The sequence below is a fragment of the Antennarius striatus genome, chromosome 22 (assembly GCF_040054535.1).
Source record: "Antennarius striatus isolate MH-2024 chromosome 22, ASM4005453v1, whole genome shotgun sequence".
Lineage (NCBI taxonomy): Eukaryota > Metazoa > Chordata > Actinopteri > Lophiiformes > Antennariidae > Antennarius > Antennarius striatus.
In genome coordinates, this window is record NC_090797.1 from 12,525,001 (window position 1) to 12,543,677 (window position 18,677).

Genomic DNA, 18,677 nt, shown 5'->3' on the forward strand with positions numbered 1-18,677 from the left:
TTTGTGTTTATTTTATGATGAGTGTGTTTTACTCTTGGTACCCCTCTGATGTAATCAGACTACTGTGAAGAGTCAGACCCGTCTGTATTTGTTCATGGCTATTTAGTGTCCAAAGTTACAGCGATGCTGTTGGCACTTTGAAGTCTAGACAACACTGACAAACAGCCGTCGATGCTAATGATTTGAGTCACATCCAAAGGGCTGAAAATAGACCCACACACACACACACACACACACACACACATAGATGTCATGGCTACTGAAAATGAGTCAACATCCAGTTCCATTTTTATAAACTGGTATTTAATTTAGTGTCTCGTTCCTCTGCTTTCAAAGTAAGTACATGTTGTAACTCGCGTCGACATGAAACTTTAGCATGAACACAATTTGAATCACTCCACCTGCTTGTCCAAATGTAGGTTTTCCATCCATTTTTCTTATCACCGCTTTATCCGCTGACGCAGATATGACAATCCCTATGGAATACCCGTAATTCTGGATTTTTTTTGCACTTCGAGGGCCGTCCAGAAAGTCATCAGCTACACTAGTACAGTCATTTCTTCTTCACACCAATGACATCCCTCTTTTGGGTGTCAGTACTGTGTTTCCTAACTGCATTCTGAGACCAGAGTCGTCTAAAACACAAAAATCTTTCACTAAAAATCTGAACTGATGCCTTCATTGACAAATGTATTCTTTTTTTTTTTTTACTGTTAGAGTGTTATTCAGATTTTTTTTAAAAATATTTCACTAAATGGGTTTATGGAAGTCTTATGGTCAAGTCCTAGAAGTGAGGGATTTGTCCCACATTTGTGTCTCTACCAATCAGACTCATGTGACATCATGTAAAGCAATTCCTCAAAAGTGTATTCGTTGTGAGAAAATGGGTTACGGACACCCAGAGATGAAGAAACGGAGAGATGGAGACTGGAGGATGAACAGAGGGGGCGAGTGACACAGAAAAAGAAAGACTATGAGTGAGACTGTCACATGGTGGAGGCTTTATTGGGCTTTTCTCAACGGAGGTGACAAACCAAATATAACACCGACCCATTTACTGCTGTCAGTCTCTCTGGTAGCTGTCCCCAACCAACTGTGTTACACACACTCACACACACACACACCCATGGGATCTAGCATTGTGATTGCAGATTGCAAACACTTGAAGTTTGTTCGTCCATTTGGGGCTGAAATAGAGAAACAGCAACACAAATGTATGAATCCCTCTTTGATGACACCTGGACTTGTTCTGTTTCTGACTGACACAACATGACAATCACTTTTCTCATTGAAAAGTATTCGTGGAAAAGTATTTGTGTCTGCAACGGTCTACTTTGATTAATCGTAGAGATGCAAAGGCAACAGGCATGGAGGTTCTGGTGCTTGGGAAACACTTTATCTCAAAGGCACTTACAACGGCATAAGAAGGAAAACAAATGAAAAGAAATTAAAGTTGAAAATGTAATTTAATTTTAAAACAAAACAATATTTTAAATTCACCCAGACTTCAGGTGGAATGAATAGCAGCAGGAGGAAAAGTGAAGGGTCAGATAGTTCTTTAGCATATGGTCCATGTTGTGTCACACATCTCATGTAGCTGCTATAAATACTAGTTATACCAATAGATACACATTCTTAACCATGAAAAATAGTTGTTCCTTTCATCTTTTGGATTTTTCCACAGTATTCCAGAAAGAGGATTTCATGGTGACTGTAAATGTTGTCCATCTTCTCCATATCATACATCCAAACAGATATAATCCAAATGGAGAATACGTCATGTTAGATACTGATGATGGAGGATTCAGGTGGAATATGTCATCTTCACATGTATCTTTCCTTCATTTCCCTGCAGACCGTGATAATGGATGTGAAAAATATACTTTATTACGTGTGGAAGTGTAGGGAGAAGTATTTTTAGCCAACAGACATTAATATTTATTAGTAATTTCCTCAACAGACATTACAAATGATCTGAACCCAACCCTGACTGTTATTTTAGTAATAGTAATTAATTATAGAAACTCTTCAAGGTGTCTATGAAATAAAGCAAATTTCAGTCAAGTTGTTCTTTAACTGTTTTATTTGGTTTTATTTAGTAGTCATCTCTTAAATACTCTGGAAACAGGGTTTTAATTATTATATTTGTTTTGTGTTACAAAAGCAGCATCAGGAGTTGTTAATGCTATAGAATCATCATCACAGGTTGTAGACAGAGTCAGTTCAACTCTTAACCACTGATACTTCCACTGTATGTCTATGATGGCTCCATATGTTGTTTATTACTGTGACTAGAATAATCCATCACCACAGAACACATGAGAGTAAAAGGGACAGCAAATGAAGGCTTACAATACAGTTAGCACTTATTTCTGCTAATAATTTAAGTGTTTTTTAATTATTTTGTAATTTTTTGTTATTTTTTTGTTTTTGGGGGGGGAATACCATTTCTCATGGGATTTAAAGGCAGACAAGTAAGTGGTGTTTACTGCTGGCTGCAATGTGCGACATTATTCACTAGATGGTGCTGTTGAGTTGCTAATACGCACGTGTGTGTCTGTGTGTGTGTGTCTCGTTGTGTGTGTGTCTGTGTGTGTGTGTGTGTGTGTGTGTGTGTGTGTGTCTGTGTGTGTGTGTGCGTGCGTGCGTGTGTGTGTGAGCATCAGCCCACAGACAGACGAGAGAAGAAGCTTGTCTTCATGATAACAGTAGGTTATCGTCCCCGGTGGTTTTAGGGTCAGGGTGTCACACCAAACACACTCGTGTGGGATCTACAAGGTTGGGGTCAGCAGGTTAGAGAGTGTCAGGAAACGTTTTTTCTGTCTCCCCTTTGTAACGCCATACCATCCTGATCTCCCAAAAATTGCTTGAATCTATGCGGAAAGAGAATTTAAACTGTATTTTCAATGAACATTATAATCTAAGACCAAGCATGAAAATTATCAGTGAAAAACACAACGCGGGGTAACCCAGTTCAACTTTTCAAAGTGACACAAAAACTTTTATGTCTCCATTTGCTATATTTTACTGTTTGTTTAATGTTTGTTTTACAAAAAATACCTTCACTAATTCAGAACTTCCTTATTAACATTTTTCCAAGTCAGATCTGAAGGATCTAAGACAGATGCCTCGTTGGCTGTGGTTTGTCTGGGCATGTTAGAGTCCATTAAATGAAAACATTTGTTCCGAGCTGATCTCTAAATCGAGGATGCTGACGGTGAAATGAGCTATTGTGCTCCTTTATGTCTCTCTGTTGAGATGTCATGACATTTCCTGTGGAGGCGGTGAAATACAGATGCTGCTTCTTTAACTAACCAACTATTATCACATAACATTTGAAAGAAATTTGTAAAGACATTTGTTTTGTGTGTGATGTCTGATCTGAGTAGGCGGCTCAGTGTTTTGCATCATCACTATCCCACCAAAGATTGATGAAGCATTGACCATTGTTTGAGTAACAGCCAACTTTTTTTGTTTCCCGCCTCCGGCCCCCTCCCTGTTCTTCCTGTCAGGCTGCAATAGAGAAGCTGACCTGGAAAGACCGTCTCCCTGGATACTTCATCAACGTTTCCTCTATCCTCTTCATGGTTTGTACATAAAGAAAAAGATTCATGATTTTATTTTTCCCATGCATTTTTTTTTTAAAAGGAATGAAGGAATGAAAGCACTTTAAATAGAAAAAATTATCCTGCATATGACAGAGGAACTTTACATAAATGGTTCTGAGTGACCTACATTGGTGTATTCTTTGCAATATTAATTGCAGCCTCTCCACAGTGTGTATTGGACAAATATGTTTAAGTCATGACTAATTTATTACCTTTTTCTCCATCTGCTCTCAGTTTGGCTTGACATTTTCAGCCGTTTTTGGCGTCATCATCTACCGCATAACAGTGTCGGCCCTGATGGCGATGAGCCCCGACCCGGAGACCAAGTCCAACGTCCGGGTAACAGTGACGGCCACTGCAGTCATCATCAATCTGGTGGTTATTCTGATCCTGGATGAAATCTACGGCGCTGTGGCTTTGTGGCTGACTGAGTTCGGTACAGAAACACATGCAGTCATTTACTCTGATGGAACCACCTAGTGGCTTTATCGTTATACTGAAGGCTTTGTCATAATGCCAGTTTTAGGATTGTCATTTAAACTTGAGCAATAAAGGTAAAGAAGTGTAATCTGATTCGACTTTTTATAATATTTATTATTTCTAGTACAAAATCACTTGTCAGTTAATCATTTGGCAATTTTATGTCCATCCTTATTTCTTTAAACTTTATTTATGACATATTTATTCAAAACTAACATTCATCAGCTTCATGATGGAGTCAAAGGAAATAGACTTTTTAAATATTAACGCAAAGATTTTTTCACACAGGTAGCAAAAACACACTCGCTCATTAATAAATGCGTTATTTTGAATATTACTTTCAATTTCTGTTTTTTATTCTTATAAATCTACAGACTGGTGCTTTAAGCAGGCATATACACCCAGTCTCATAGCATATGTGGCAAACATTTAATAAATACTTTTGAAATATCTTGACATAAAGCAAAACTAAATTTAAATCAAAGGCATATCTATACATAAAGAAATAAACCATACAAGGTAAAGTAAAAATAATGTCTTAATCAAAATGTTTTTCACACTTGATTCCATATTTTAGATATCTATCCAGATAACACCAAAACATTATCGAAAAGGAACTAAATTAAAAATTTGTCACAGATTGGAATAAAAATAAACTTAGGAATATAACTAATTGTATAATATACAAAAATGTCCTTACAGGGGATTCAATCACTTTATTATCTATTATTATCTATTTAGTCTTAACGTGATAGAATTCCATCACCTCCACCAAATCTCCTTAACATCTTTATCAGAAAAATAATCAAAATGTTTTAGGTGATCATTCAAGTCATAAAACTCAACTGACTTGACGACTCCCACCGTCCTCAGAACAGGCGTATAGATCTACATACACAAAACCCCTTTATGACATATAATATGGGCCACATTTCATTTACTATAAATACTTTTGACTTCATGTGCTTCAACTTGTTCGTTATTCTCTTGCTGTCTTCACACTTGTCAATTTGACCTATTTTACCTTTTTTTTTTTTGCAGAGATTCCTAAAACAGAAACCAACTTCGAGGAGCGTCTCATCCTGAAAGCCTTCTTGCTCAAGTTCATGAACGCATATGCACCAATCTTTTATGTAGCTTTCTTCAAGGGACGGTAAGTCCTGCAATTTGCTTGTTCGCGTAAAAAAAAAAAAAAAATCACAAAACTTATATCGATAGAAAAAAATCTGTCTCTCTCTCTCACACACACACACACACACACACACACACACACACACACACACACACACACACACACACACACACACACATGCAATGTGATTAGAATGCGCTTTGATCTGCATTAACACATCTGGAGGTTGTCAATATCAGGTGTAAACAGGGTGAAAGTCTCAGTCCTCATTGTGCATTTGTGTATTTTTTTTTTTTCCAGGTTTGCTGGTCGACCTGGAAATTATGTTTATGTCTTTAATGATTATCGGATGGAAGAGGTTTGTCATACAACTGTGTATCCCAGTTTCTTTCTATTTGGCATAAAATAATATGATGTGATGAGTAAGTCTGCAAATACAGTCTGATGTCCCCCCCAGTGTGCGCCGGGAGGCTGCCTCATTGAGCTGTGCATCCAGCTCAGCATCATCATGTTGGGAAAGCAGCTGATACAGAACAACATCTTTGAAATCGGCATCCCGTAAGTAGACGATCCTCTGCTTCTGCTCTGTCAGTAACACGTTCAGACTCGCTTTATGCTCTAAAGAAATGGAATGCAAATAGCAAAATGGACAAACAATATAATCAAAGGTGCAATAGTAGAAGCAGTGCACTTTAAATACATACCCACATGCATACATGTTTAGTCACAGGCACTTTAAAGAGACCCCCCCTCCCCTTTCTTGTTAGTAACATTCCTCACATGTCGGTGCACTGGTGTTTTATCTTGTGTGGTCGTTCAGCTTTTACATGCAAATCCAAGAAGTCAGTTTATAACAGAGGTTTGACTTCAGGTTCCAGCGTCAAGTTTGCTCTGAGCATAACTTGACCCTCCGACCTGTCTGGTCAGCTTCACCCAACTTTCTTCAGGGTGTCCCAGCGGGCCAGAGCACGCACCACCATAATCTTCTACATACCGTCAACATATCTGCTTCATATTCATCTACTAAAAAGCATCCACATTTGTGAACCCCATTGTGCAGTGTGGGGTGACCTGGTGTCCAGCTTTATGGGGAATCTTTACGATGACGGCAGAGGTTTTCACTTGTTTTCTTCATATCAGGAAAACATTGGACAGAAAGAGGATTCAGGTTCGTGGACTCATCAGTGACTGCTCCATAAATGTAACTTATTGAATCATATGTGCATTTGTTGCCATGAGGAACCCCTCAGGACAGTATTGTTGAGTCATTGGGACAAATGGGACCTCATGCAGCTATTAGAATGGAGTGCAGGGTTTTCCAGAATGACACACCTTCTTTAATTGAGACAGGAAGGATACACATGCGTCATCGATACTGTGTGAGTTGCAATCAAACATTTCAATACTCTAGTTCACATGTGTCAAACTCAAGGCCCGGGGGCCAAACGTGGCCCGCCAGACCATTTTATGTGGCCCACGAGAGCATAAAAGGTCAGAGTGTCTAAAAATAAATAGGTCAAGAGTGTGTTTTGACCAAAACTACATTTCCCACAATGCAGTAATTAAGCCAAATTTAACTCTGATGAAAGTTTTTTTGAACAAAGTTAATGTCTTGACTTGTGTTTGATGTTATTTTTCTTTATTGATCGGATAGTTTGATCCTTGATTGATGGAGTTCTGTGGGTTTAATAACCTGACAAATTAAAAGGATTTATGTTAGAACAGATAAACAAGCACAAACAAACACAAAAATCAATGTCAGACAATTGATTTCCATCCCTGTAAGGAATTAGATGATTTTTTTTAACTTATCAGGCACGCCTTCTTTACATGAGTTTATTTTATAACTCACAGATTATAGCGTATATACATGTTTTATTTCCTCTTCTCACTTTATCCTCCTCCTGTCTTCTCACAGGAAGTTGAAGAAGTTGGTGCGTGCGATAAAGGATAAAGGGTCGACAGAGGAGGAGAGAAAGGAGGAACGGCCTCCTCAGCAGTGGAAGCTGGACTACGCCCTGGCCCCCTTTGAAGGCCTCACGCCTGAATACATGGAGATGAGTGAGTCTAGATGAACACACACACACACACACACACACACACACACACACACACACACACACACACACACACACACACGCACACACACACACACACACACACACACACACACACACACACAAAGAGAAAGAGAAACAGCCTGCAGCCATTTAGGCACCGACACGTATTTAAAATTATTAGCCTTGAATGTCACCCGTGTAATTTGTGTCTTCAAGGACCAAAAGGATTGTGAAAGTACAACACCTGGACTATGAAGCATCTGGATGTAGGATATATTTATAATGTTCATCAAGAGCCTTATTACACCTTCCAGCAGCATTTAAATATCTTAAATGGATCACATTAACCTGACAAGGAGCAGAGGCGTATAATAAATTATGAAGCTTTTATTTTGACACAGGAGATCTGCTTCCTGTCTTCTTTTGACTCTGGTCATCTTCATTTATCCGTGATCGTAATCTGTCACCACACATCATCAGTAGTGTTGTAATATTGGATGTAAAAAAAACCAACAACAATCAAACATTTTGTAGCTGAATAAGATCAAAATGAAACGTTGGAATTGTCTAAATAGCAAAGAGTCGAAAAACTGTGATTTGTTTCAATGATCAGTTTTGTGAAGTGCAATCAAATGAGTTTTGTCATTTAATCAAACCAGTTAAATTCATAGACGTGCACACATTGCATACATTTACATTCACGTCCATCACGTACCAGAACACATAAACAGAGAGTGTAACACATTCATGGTTTCTCCCCCCCTCATGCGTAATCAGTCTCAGTTGTGTAGTTAAATCAGTTTTTTGATGTTTAGCCTTGAAATCAAAGACGGTAAATATCCAGGGTCGTATTATTTTGCTCTCTCCAGTGCCCGTCAAACAGATTTTGTTGATTTTCTTGGAGCCTCATGAATAAGTAGTAAAAAGAGAGCAGCTGTTTGTGTTTATGTTTTCATCGCATTTGATGTTAAAACTGCTCATACTTTATTCTTGATTACGATCGCAGTACACTTTCGATTATTCCACGCATTATGAATAAACACTGAATAAAGCGTGAAAATAAATAATGAAGTTAATGTATAATAAAGTTAATAAAGCGTTGTAATTCATTTGTAGAAGGCTCATGGCTAACAGCACAAATGAAGCATGGTGAGAAAAGAACCTGTAAATCACACTGAATTTCATTGTGACGAAGATAGAATCAGATCTGTGAAAATTCTGTATGGGAGAGTGAAATTATAATAAAACTACGGTCAATTATTCTCATTTGTTATACATTTTTCCATGAAATGAGGAAACAGTTGTTTCCTGTTAAAGTTGTCCTGGTTCACTGCCGGTGAGGTGAAAGTTATTTTATGGACGCGTTTAACACCTGCAGGTTTTGGACTGCACCAACTCAGTCATAACCTTTAGTGGGAAAAAATAAATCTGTGAGATGTGGTGAAACTACTTTTTTCAAGGGTAAACACTGACAAACAATGACTGATATTGACTGTTAACTTTTGACTATAAGTTTTTTGTTGTCATAACTATATTTATAAGTTGCCTTATAAATATATTAAGCTCATTAAAATGGTTGTCAGTGCTAGATTTTGATTTCATGTCATTTTTCTCAGATCATCAGTAAAATCTTGCCACTTTAATAAGGTAAAAAAAAACATTGCTGCGGCAAAAACACTTGTCCGGAGTTTCTGATGAATAGAAAGAGGAAACCGATTGATCCAGAAAATATAGATTTCTGCAGAAACGTCACATCACCAGAGAAGAATTTTTAAAACTTTAGAGATACAGTATATATGAACTATTATTTAAGGCATTTGATGACCCAGCTGTTTCCATCATGTGCTTAAGACGGAGCATTTCTGATATGAGGACAGAGGTGGAATAAAAATAACTCGAGACACAACTGATGTGTGAAAATTCCTGCTCTTCACTCCTGAGTTCACAAGTTTGTGTTCACTTGAGGAGTGCTGACAAAAGACTCAACTGTTCCCTTAAACAATTTATTGGTGGAGTGAATCATCAATAAGCCCATCATAGCAGTGGTTCCAGGGGGGAGGACAGCGTGTTCAGACTTCAGGTCATGCTGTGAAATAATAATGGAGTCAGGATGGAGCAGAAAAAAAAGACGGAGCTGATGTTGCTTCGGGGCGCAGGAAGGAATGTCAGAACTCCCTACGCATGATTCCAGCACTGTGTTCACCCATTATTGCGTGTTTGTATGCTTGTATATGTGATACCTGGGTGCTTGTGTAAATATGTGTGTGCCTTCTTCGTGTGTGTGCAACTGGGGCCGGACGCGAACCCGTCAACCCCGGCTCAGGTACATCACAAGGTTATTCTAAGCGTACCCTCCAGCGCTCGCTGCTTCACCGGCATATTCTCTTCCTGGCTTCTCTTTTGTGTTGCCGTGGCATCCTGAGGTGAAGCCGTCAGTCTCCGGCTCTTTGGAAATCCCCATTCTCACACTGCTAAAGTTGCACTGCTCTGAGCCGTGAAGCCGCCGCCTCGTCTTTCTCCGATGTTTTGACTTCAGGAAGCAGGTGGATGTCGGTAGTTGGTGATCAGAGATTTATGTGACGCTGGAAAACAGGAAGAAAGAGACCAAACTTTATGTGTGCACAAATATCTTCAGGATAAATATATTGATTCGCCACTGATCGGAGTGTTGGGCAATGGCAATGGGTAGCGACCTAGACAAAGTCCTTTGAGTCCTCTATGTGCGTTCATGCAGCCACAAATAAAGTGAGGAAATATAGAAAATAAAAAAATAAATTATCAGGGAAATTCCTTTAGTCTACCCGCTAATAAGATAGCATTAAGATGATGAACTCTGGAGCTACGCTATTAAAAGTCCATATGGAATCTGTATTCTCACACTCTTTATGTGGACACTTGACCTCTGACCTTCCTGTTCTTGAAGGAAAACTGGAAGTTTTAAAAGGCGCCTGATGTTATTGAACTTATTGTTTAAGTTGACAGTGTTTAAAGAGGCAGCTGCCATCAGCCACACAGCGCAACACACACACACACACACACACACACACACACACACACACACACACACACACACACACACACACACACACCACAGCGTGACTGTGAACCGGACATGTAGTCACACAACTTCATTTTAACTATTAGTCATGGATGTTGTGAGTGGGGGTTATATAATCAGACAGATTTCCATAATTGAAAACACACACACACACACACACACACACACACACACACACACACGCACGCACACACAGCATAGATATGCATATACACGCATATTTCTACCAGCTGCTTTATGAAAAAGTCCCGGTTTAGCTGGTGCAGTGGAATGTTTAACCTTAAAAGGCTTCATCCCAGCTACTGGGGGTGGGGGGGGTGCGGACAGACAGCGAGACTCCAATCCAGGCCACTGACCGTTCACGAATGTCCATCTAGCGTCAGTTCTTTTGATTCTGATTCCTTTCTCATGTGAACATCTATCTTTGCCGTCCAATAGCAGAAAAGGACGTTGAGAATGTACAGAATGTTGTAAAGTAGTATATATGGTCCTAACATTCAGAACTGGGATCCTTCTGGGTTTTTATAGCATTACATGACCCCACAGTAAATTCTTCTTCCTACCAGCCGGCGTTATCAAACTCTGACTTCATGAAATCTTATCTTATACATACCAGCACGATTTTCAGAAAATCTGCTCAAGAAACGCACCTCATTGAAAATGAATTGAAGTTTTGTGTCGACCTAAGTGAAAAATACCTGAACTAGAATGTTCTTTGTGATAAAGATGGATGAGAAAAAAACTATTAATGCGAGGAATTAATGCAAAATATGGCCTTTTCTTCAATACAAACAATTATCATCATCGTGATCATCATCATTGGTGCATTTAAGAGTTTTTGGTGAGATAAATCCACTCATACTGTAGTTTGTTTCATGATTCTCATCCTTTTTTTTTTTTTTTTTTACAGTTATCCAGTTTGGTTTCGTGTCTCTGTTTGTGGCCTCCTTCCCGCTCGCTCCTGTCTTTGCTCTGCTCAACAACGTCATCGAGATCAGACTGGACGCCAAGAAGTTTGTTACAGAGCTACGGAGGCCAGTCGCAGTCCGTGCTAAAGACATCGGTAAGATGAAGAGGATAAGTTGGTTATTAATACCACATGACCAGTATTCTGGCAGCGGATTGGATTGATGTGGTTCTATATAAACATTTTAACAGCCAACATGACACAGAATAGGAGGGGAGTTTCTAGTGGTCCTGCGCTTATGTGAAACATTTTAAAGCATCATAAAAAGTCACTCAAACTGATGTGTCCTCCGTCTAGAGGCATCATTTTAAAAACCGTAGGACACCAAAACTCACCAACAAAACTAGAAACAAGACTTTTTCCAGGGTTAGCTGAATGTCTTGGCAGTGAAGGGGGTTTGTGTGCGTGTGTGTGTGTGTGTGTGTGTGTGTGTGTGTGTGTGTGTGTGTGCGTGTGTGTGTTTTGGGCCTGCACCCATATGTATGCATGTGATAAAGATAATTTCCCCATCCTAAACAACCCTTTCATCCAGACATAAAAAGTGAACTATTACATTTACTGATGTAATTTTTTTTACAGTGTTATTACTTTGATGATAAATCAGAATGACGTTGGTAATCTCTAGACATTAAATATTCAATCAATAATAATACTTGATTGACGAAGGGCTTTTTAAAAAAATATTTTTATTTTATTATTATTTTTATTGTTGCAGTTATATATTTATTTTATTTATTTGTATTATTTGTATTAATTTTTTTCAGTGTGCTTTCCCATCTTCTCACCCTTATCTCTCTCTCCCTGTCCCCACAGGTATATGGTACAACATACTAAGTGGAATGGGAAAATTTTCCGTCATAATAAATGTGAGTATTATTGTGCCGTCACACACACTCCACACATCTCCTCTGCTCTGACAGTAAATTCTGTTAAGCAGGAATTCTGGAGGATGTCTATTACATGATATGATTTTTGTTTCATGAACCCACAATACACACTTACGTACTGTATATACCAACAGACATCAGCACCATGGACAGCATATTTAGTGGACAGACTTAAGCCAATCAGCTTTCTTCCTTGCTGCTACCATTTGATGGACAGTTCATGACCAATCGGGTCAAACTCTAATTCAAAACAGAAAATATAAAGAAATAAATATGTCACAGTCATGATTCTCATTCCTTTTTACTGTACAGACCCTATACTTTATCATTAACAGTAGATGTATTACTTCTATGATTAAATATATGTGTAGATAAACTGTGTTTTTAAGAACAAACACACACATAAAATGCATTCTGTGACACTGGAGGGAGCTCTGCCATTCCATATGATGTCCTGCAGTGTAACATGTCTTATTGTATCAGCTGTATTATTCTTATTCTCATGGGTTATCGCATCATAATCCTAATTATCAAATGAAAAGCAGATTTTCTCTCCCTTCGAATGTGGAAGTTCCCAGTCTTCCAGGTCCTGACAGAGCTCTGTGTTGAATAAACAAGTCCAGTTCACTTTATTTATCTCGTTTCAAATTCCCAAAAATAACGCTGTCTTGTGATATTCGGCTCATTTAGAATAAAAGAAGCTACTTTTTTAAAATCGTCTCTTTCTGCCAAGGAAGTCATATTTTTATTGCTGTTTGTTTGTTGGTTACCAGGATCCCTCAGAAGGTTTTTAACAGTTTTTGAATTCTTCGAAGGAGATGTGCTGTAGGTGTTTTTCTTTCTACTTACTTATTAATAGATGATTTAACCTCTTCTTGTCTCTGAGGTGTGACTTATCGTCACTCACAATCACCATAACATTGTGATTTGTGAAGGTCAAATTCTCCATGTGCTGATGGAGTCAAGAGGTTTTTGTACAGGATTTGTCTCCAAACTTCTCTCCGTTTACTTTTAATATTAAAGAGATTCTCAAGGATTGAGAGAAACAAGCAGCAGAGGGTTATATTTATTCTGGACACACAATAAAGCCACGCTTAGAAGCTCCAACTGAGCGAAAGCGGGGGCATAATTCTCCTTTTTGTGCCTTGTATGTTGCATCCATCACTTCTAGAGGCTGATCTAAACTGATTACGTGTCAGTAAACTAATTTTAGACTCATGGTATATACAGTATTTTCTATCAGTGCTTATGAAGTGTTTCACTCTCTCACTCTCCCCTTCTCTTCTTCTCTGGAGGCCTTTGTGATCTCCTTCACGTCAGACTTCGTCCCTCGGCTTGTCTACCAGTACATGTTCAGTCAGACCGGCACCATGCACGGCTTCATTGACCACACACTCTCCTACTTCAACGTGTCTAATTTTAAACCTGGCACGGCGCCGCAGAACTCTGAGCATGGAATCATCACTGTCTGCCGGTAAAAACACACAACACACACACACACACTTATTGCTTCAGGTCCAATTTGGTGAATAAATCAAGGAATCAATAATATTGTGATTATTTAGCTTTCAGCAAAAGTAAACCATGTGCACAGACAGTTTTCCTTTGTTCATTATTTTATTTGTGTGTAAATCTGAATGAATGTGACACTTGTCCACTTGCAGTTGCTTGTTGGGTATATTTCCTTTTAAAGTTGCATTGAGCACTAAAAAAACACCCCAAAAATGGATGTACTGCACAGATGTTTTCAGCTCCTTGTATTTATGGTTAGGACGCCCTGCAAAGACGCTCCTTTGAAGGGGTTGTAGTTGGGTAGGCAAACTTATCACAGGATATCCGTCAGGGTTTCAGTTCAGCATAAAGGGCCCAAATGCAGATGCATAGAGTGCTGGTCAGAGACTTATCAACACTATTTATGGTTATGTCAGTGATCATGAATCCATAGGCAAGTGGCTCAGTGGTGGAGCAACCCTACAGTCAGTGTAGGGTAGGCGATGAAAAAACGCTGCGAAGAACACGTCTGGATCGTGTGATCCGACGGCCGATCGGACAAACTCAGTAAATTCTCACCAACAGGTGTGAACATCACATTAGAGCAGAAGAAGACCAGGCTCAGGGAATAATTAGAATATAATTCAAATAAGAACCAAAACAGATAAGACAATTAATCTACACTTAAACAACAGAAAACAGAGAAATCTGCTGCCATCTTGATCCTTGAAGCCAGAACCAAACTGTCTTTGCCTGAATGTGGTGAACTGTCAGTGAACACGAGAATCACACCACAAGTGACAAGTAAGTGAGTTTTTGTTCACGATGCCGCTTCCTCCAAACAGACAGTGCACTATTGTATCTGCTGTGCATTTTCACGAGTGATATCTCTATAAAGAACTGTAGAAGAAGAGGTCATGTGGCGGCGCCCACAGAGGCCGACCTGCTATTACGTAACTCCTCAAGGAATGACAATGCAAGAAAGCAGCCTTTGTGTGGATGTGGTGTGGTCACATCTCACACAAGACAAGATACTGGAGGTCATTAAGGCGTGAAGCATCGGCTTCCAGCGAGGGTGTGTGTGTGTGTGTGTGTGTGTGTGTCTCCAGTGTGTGACTGTGTGTATGCTGTGTTTTAGCAGCTTATGATGTGGGCAATGCCTCTGGGGTGGAGGCAAATGACTTAACCGTCTGTGATTCCAAACATGTCAGACAGACAGTCAGACACTTCATTTCTTTTAGTTTCTCTCCCGGTTATTATCCTGCACGCATAAATTCACGCTGGGATGTTCGGAAGACGTCGGGAATGGATAATTAAACATGTGTCGAATGGTTTGGCGATATTAATGATAGATAAGATGGGAAGGATGTAGAAACAAAGAGAAATACACGGTTGTATAAATAGAGGGAAGCCATGGTAGAAGCCGTCCACTAAAGTATTACATTTTTAATCATATTTAAAAACAGAGACAGGATAAATGTTTCTGCACCAGCGGGCAGAGCATCGGACTGTATTTATAGTTCTGAATGAGCGCTTGATTTAAACGTGTGCCTGGTGGTTAAAATTAGTATTCCTAGAGGTAAATGAACTTTTACTCTGAAACCCTGAACCAGTTTTACGCTTCATTTATATCAGTTCATCTTTTTATCGCTGATTTTGTATTAGAAAATATGCAGATGTAGTAAGAAATGGACTTAATAGAAAGTATGTCGAGGCAGGACTTATAAACGTCATGCATATTGTAGACTGAATTATATATAAGTAAAACAGCAGGTACAACCATCGTAGCCGTATTGCGACAACTTAAAGAAATGCTTTACATGTAAAAAACAAACATTTATTCAGATCCTTGGTTGAGTCCCAGTTGAACTCAACAGAAATTCCTTTGCAACATGGATGTAATTTATCTCATCTTGTCTCTCCGTGTGGACGAAAGAGAGAGTTTCCCTACAAGCAAGCTTTTTTTTTGGCATTCTTGCTCCATACTGACAGGAACTAGTCTTAAATCAATGTATGCGCCGTTTACACGTAAAAATAAAAACACACACGCCAGAAAAGAATAAATTATGGAGAATAAAACAAAACAAAGGACAGTTTAGAGCTTCTGAAATCATCCCCATCCCTTGCAGTGATAGACTTTATGTACAGTATTTTCTACAGTTGTTTCGAAAACAACTGAATCATTTTCAATACTTATGAGTTGTGAGATGTGTGTGGGGTCTCTGATTGCTGTCGGTCTAAAGCTGTAATGAAGGGAGGTAGCTGTTAACATTTGGATTGAAGGTCTGACTACTCCCATTCCACACTCACGTCGCTGTACGGATTCATGTTCAGTTGTTTCCCATCATTTTTGTGATTGGGGTTGGATCTGCTTCGTGTCAGGACTGTGTTCACTGGCTAAAACACACTCTTATCACCAGGAAGTCAAGTGGGTGTAATGACTTATGCACTCCCTTATTGAGATACATTATCTGCATGCCCTATATGGATAAATGTAAAATGAATCCTCTTGGGTCTTTGTGCCACATAACATGTAATTCTAAGTTTAGTGACTGCTGGATCAGTGCCATGCATTGCTGCATGTTGTTCCTGACTGGGTGTTCTCCTTTTCATTTCATGTGACGTTGAAGTCAGAAGTCAGTGTTATTATCAAGCACTGTAATCAAGCAGTTGTCATGTTTAAATGCATGAATGTCGGTGGGATGATTGTGTTTTTCCTTTCTGCATATATGAAACAGAAATGAATAAAAATGAAGCACGAAGGTTCTGTATTGATGCCCCCGAAGCTTAATTCATTCCCAATGAATTAATGAAGCACTAAAATGAAGCACTATGAAGCACAATGAAGCACTAAAACAGCAGCAGCAGTGGTGTGAGTGATCGTTCTTCTGTCTAAATCTAATTGGAATGTTTTGAGCCAAGGAAGGAAAAAGAAAGAGAGAAATTATAGGAAAAAAGTAAGAAAGAAGAAACAGATGGAACATCTGAAAAGAAAGTCACATGATGCTAAAAACCACACACACAAAAAAGACACGTGTTTTATCATTAGATTCTTTTAAAGTGTTACTTGAGAGGAACCATGTTTTATGACAGAGGTTATGGTGTGTTTGTGATTTGGAAATGGGAATGGTCTGCTTCATGTGGATCTATAAATGTGTCTTTAGTTCCTGTGAGATTTGAAGAGGCACTGCTCAAGCAGCAGGAACACACGTCCTCATATAGGAACCATAATCTCATTGAGAGGAATGAAAGCGCCTGATGCTCCATTTGCTGCAGAGCTGCATGATTATAACCAAACATGGAATGTTTAGAAAACACACACACACACACAGACACACACACACACACACACATAGAAAGGGAGAACGAGAAAGTAGCATAACTTGGCAATAACGTTTTATATTTAATTCCACCCGGGGATGTAAAGTTTGTGTATGGGAGTTGGGGGCTCCTTTGTGAGGTTGGTGCACAGTGAAAGTTGAAGGACAATAAGATGCTGCAACACACAGATCCACACGATAGAGGAAGTCAAATAGATCGGAGAAGATAGAGAGGAAGAGCAGAGTTGACTCCGGCCAGCATTCCTCACTCATGACTGTATATGGAGAAGGATTTAGACACCATAAGGCTCTGCTACCACACACACATACACACACACACACACACACGCATGCATACTACTATACGGCTCAGATGCTTTTTTTCCTGACGGTGTGTGTGTGTGTGTGTGTCTTATCGTAGGACAATGATCTCAGCAGTCACATCAATGTTAAAATGGTTAAACTTGTTTAACCGCTGTGTGAAAACACAGTTCCAGTGACTTTAAGATGGGTGCTCTACATTTTAAAGGTTTACATGCATGAAGTAATGACTCTGCACCTTATTAAACCTACACTATAAAACTTCTCATTGTAAATTTAGAGTAAGTAACAAGGACAAGCCGAAGGGTGTAGACCGTTAGGGGGCCTAAAAGCATTGGTGAGATGGTTTCCTTCAGTTTTTTGAGAAACTAGTGTGATCGCTGACCTTTATCCAGATGTCTTCCTCTCTTCTGTACATTCAGTGGTTTGTATCCGCGTAAAGATATTTCCCAGGATAACATGAAACGTATTCCCCTTCCAGCTCTTGACTTGAAGGGACTTCTATGTGCTGTTCTTGGATGGCATGAGTCTTTTAAAATAACACAGAAAATGGAGCTTTAATGTTCCGTAACATAAAGATGTCTTTACTCCAGTACTCTCCTCAGTTTAAACAATTACATAGAGACCAAAGAGTTCTACTAACCGTATCACATCTCCAGACGGGTTGTTATAAAAACTTTCCAGCCTGCAATTTTGTTTCAAATGTATACAGATGAAGACTTTAAATTTAAAAAAGGTTTAGTTTTTTTTTTTTTATAACACTTTTTATTTTTGGACATGTCAGCAGAAGTTGTTTCTGCTTTGATTTCTAACTTTGTCCAGGACACAATCTGACATTACTAACCTGTGTTTACATCGGGCCACATCGAGAAAAGGTTTCTCTATTACTTTACATTTTTACATTTTACTTTAGTAACAATGGTCGTTCAGTCTCAACATTAAAGGCTAAATGTTAAAAGTAATGTGCTGGACAAATGAATATGTTTGTATATGTGAATTCCACAATTGTTGTTTTTTTCTAATCATCTTTAACATATTTTCCCTGCAAAGAAAATGCATTCAGCATATTCAACATTCAGTGTTGATCTGATGAAATTTAATTGAAAAAAAATGTTTAAGAGTTGATTTTGATGAAGTGCTGAGGTACTCATTAACAGTTTTTATGTGAATAATGGCATCCAGTTGTGTTATAGATGAACCCATCTAGTGGGTCGGCCCTCTTTATGCTCCTTAGGAGTGATTGCACCCAACAGGAAACCTCATGGTCAAATGTCTTCATCTATGTGGTCTTTTGGAGCGCACACAGACACAAAATAAATAAAATTAATAATGAAAATTAATTGTTTTAATAAA

The 18,677-nt window shown here is 38.9% G+C and overlaps 1 protein-coding gene across 3 annotated transcripts in view; it reads left to right on the forward strand.

Annotated features, from left to right (window-relative positions):
* The window catches only part of LOC137589536 (anoctamin-1-like), a 51,561-nt gene that overhangs the window by 29,790 nt on the left and 3,094 nt on the right, over positions 1 to 18,677 (forward strand). For all 3 annotated transcript variants that reach the window (XM_068307368.1, XM_068307370.1, XM_068307369.1), the window contains 9 exons: positions 3,513 to 3,587; positions 3,843 to 4,044; positions 5,130 to 5,241; positions 5,521 to 5,578; positions 5,678 to 5,778; positions 7,139 to 7,281; positions 11,249 to 11,401; positions 12,119 to 12,171; positions 13,488 to 13,666. In XM_068307368.1, the coding sequence (XP_068163469.1) occupies positions 3,513 to 3,587; positions 3,843 to 4,044; positions 5,130 to 5,241; positions 5,521 to 5,578; positions 5,678 to 5,778; positions 7,139 to 7,281; positions 11,249 to 11,401; positions 12,119 to 12,171; positions 13,488 to 13,666 (1,076 nt within the window). The remainder of the gene's footprint in view (positions 1 to 3,512; positions 3,588 to 3,842; positions 4,045 to 5,129; positions 5,242 to 5,520; positions 5,579 to 5,677; positions 5,779 to 7,138; positions 7,282 to 11,248; positions 11,402 to 12,118; positions 12,172 to 13,487; positions 13,667 to 18,677) is intronic.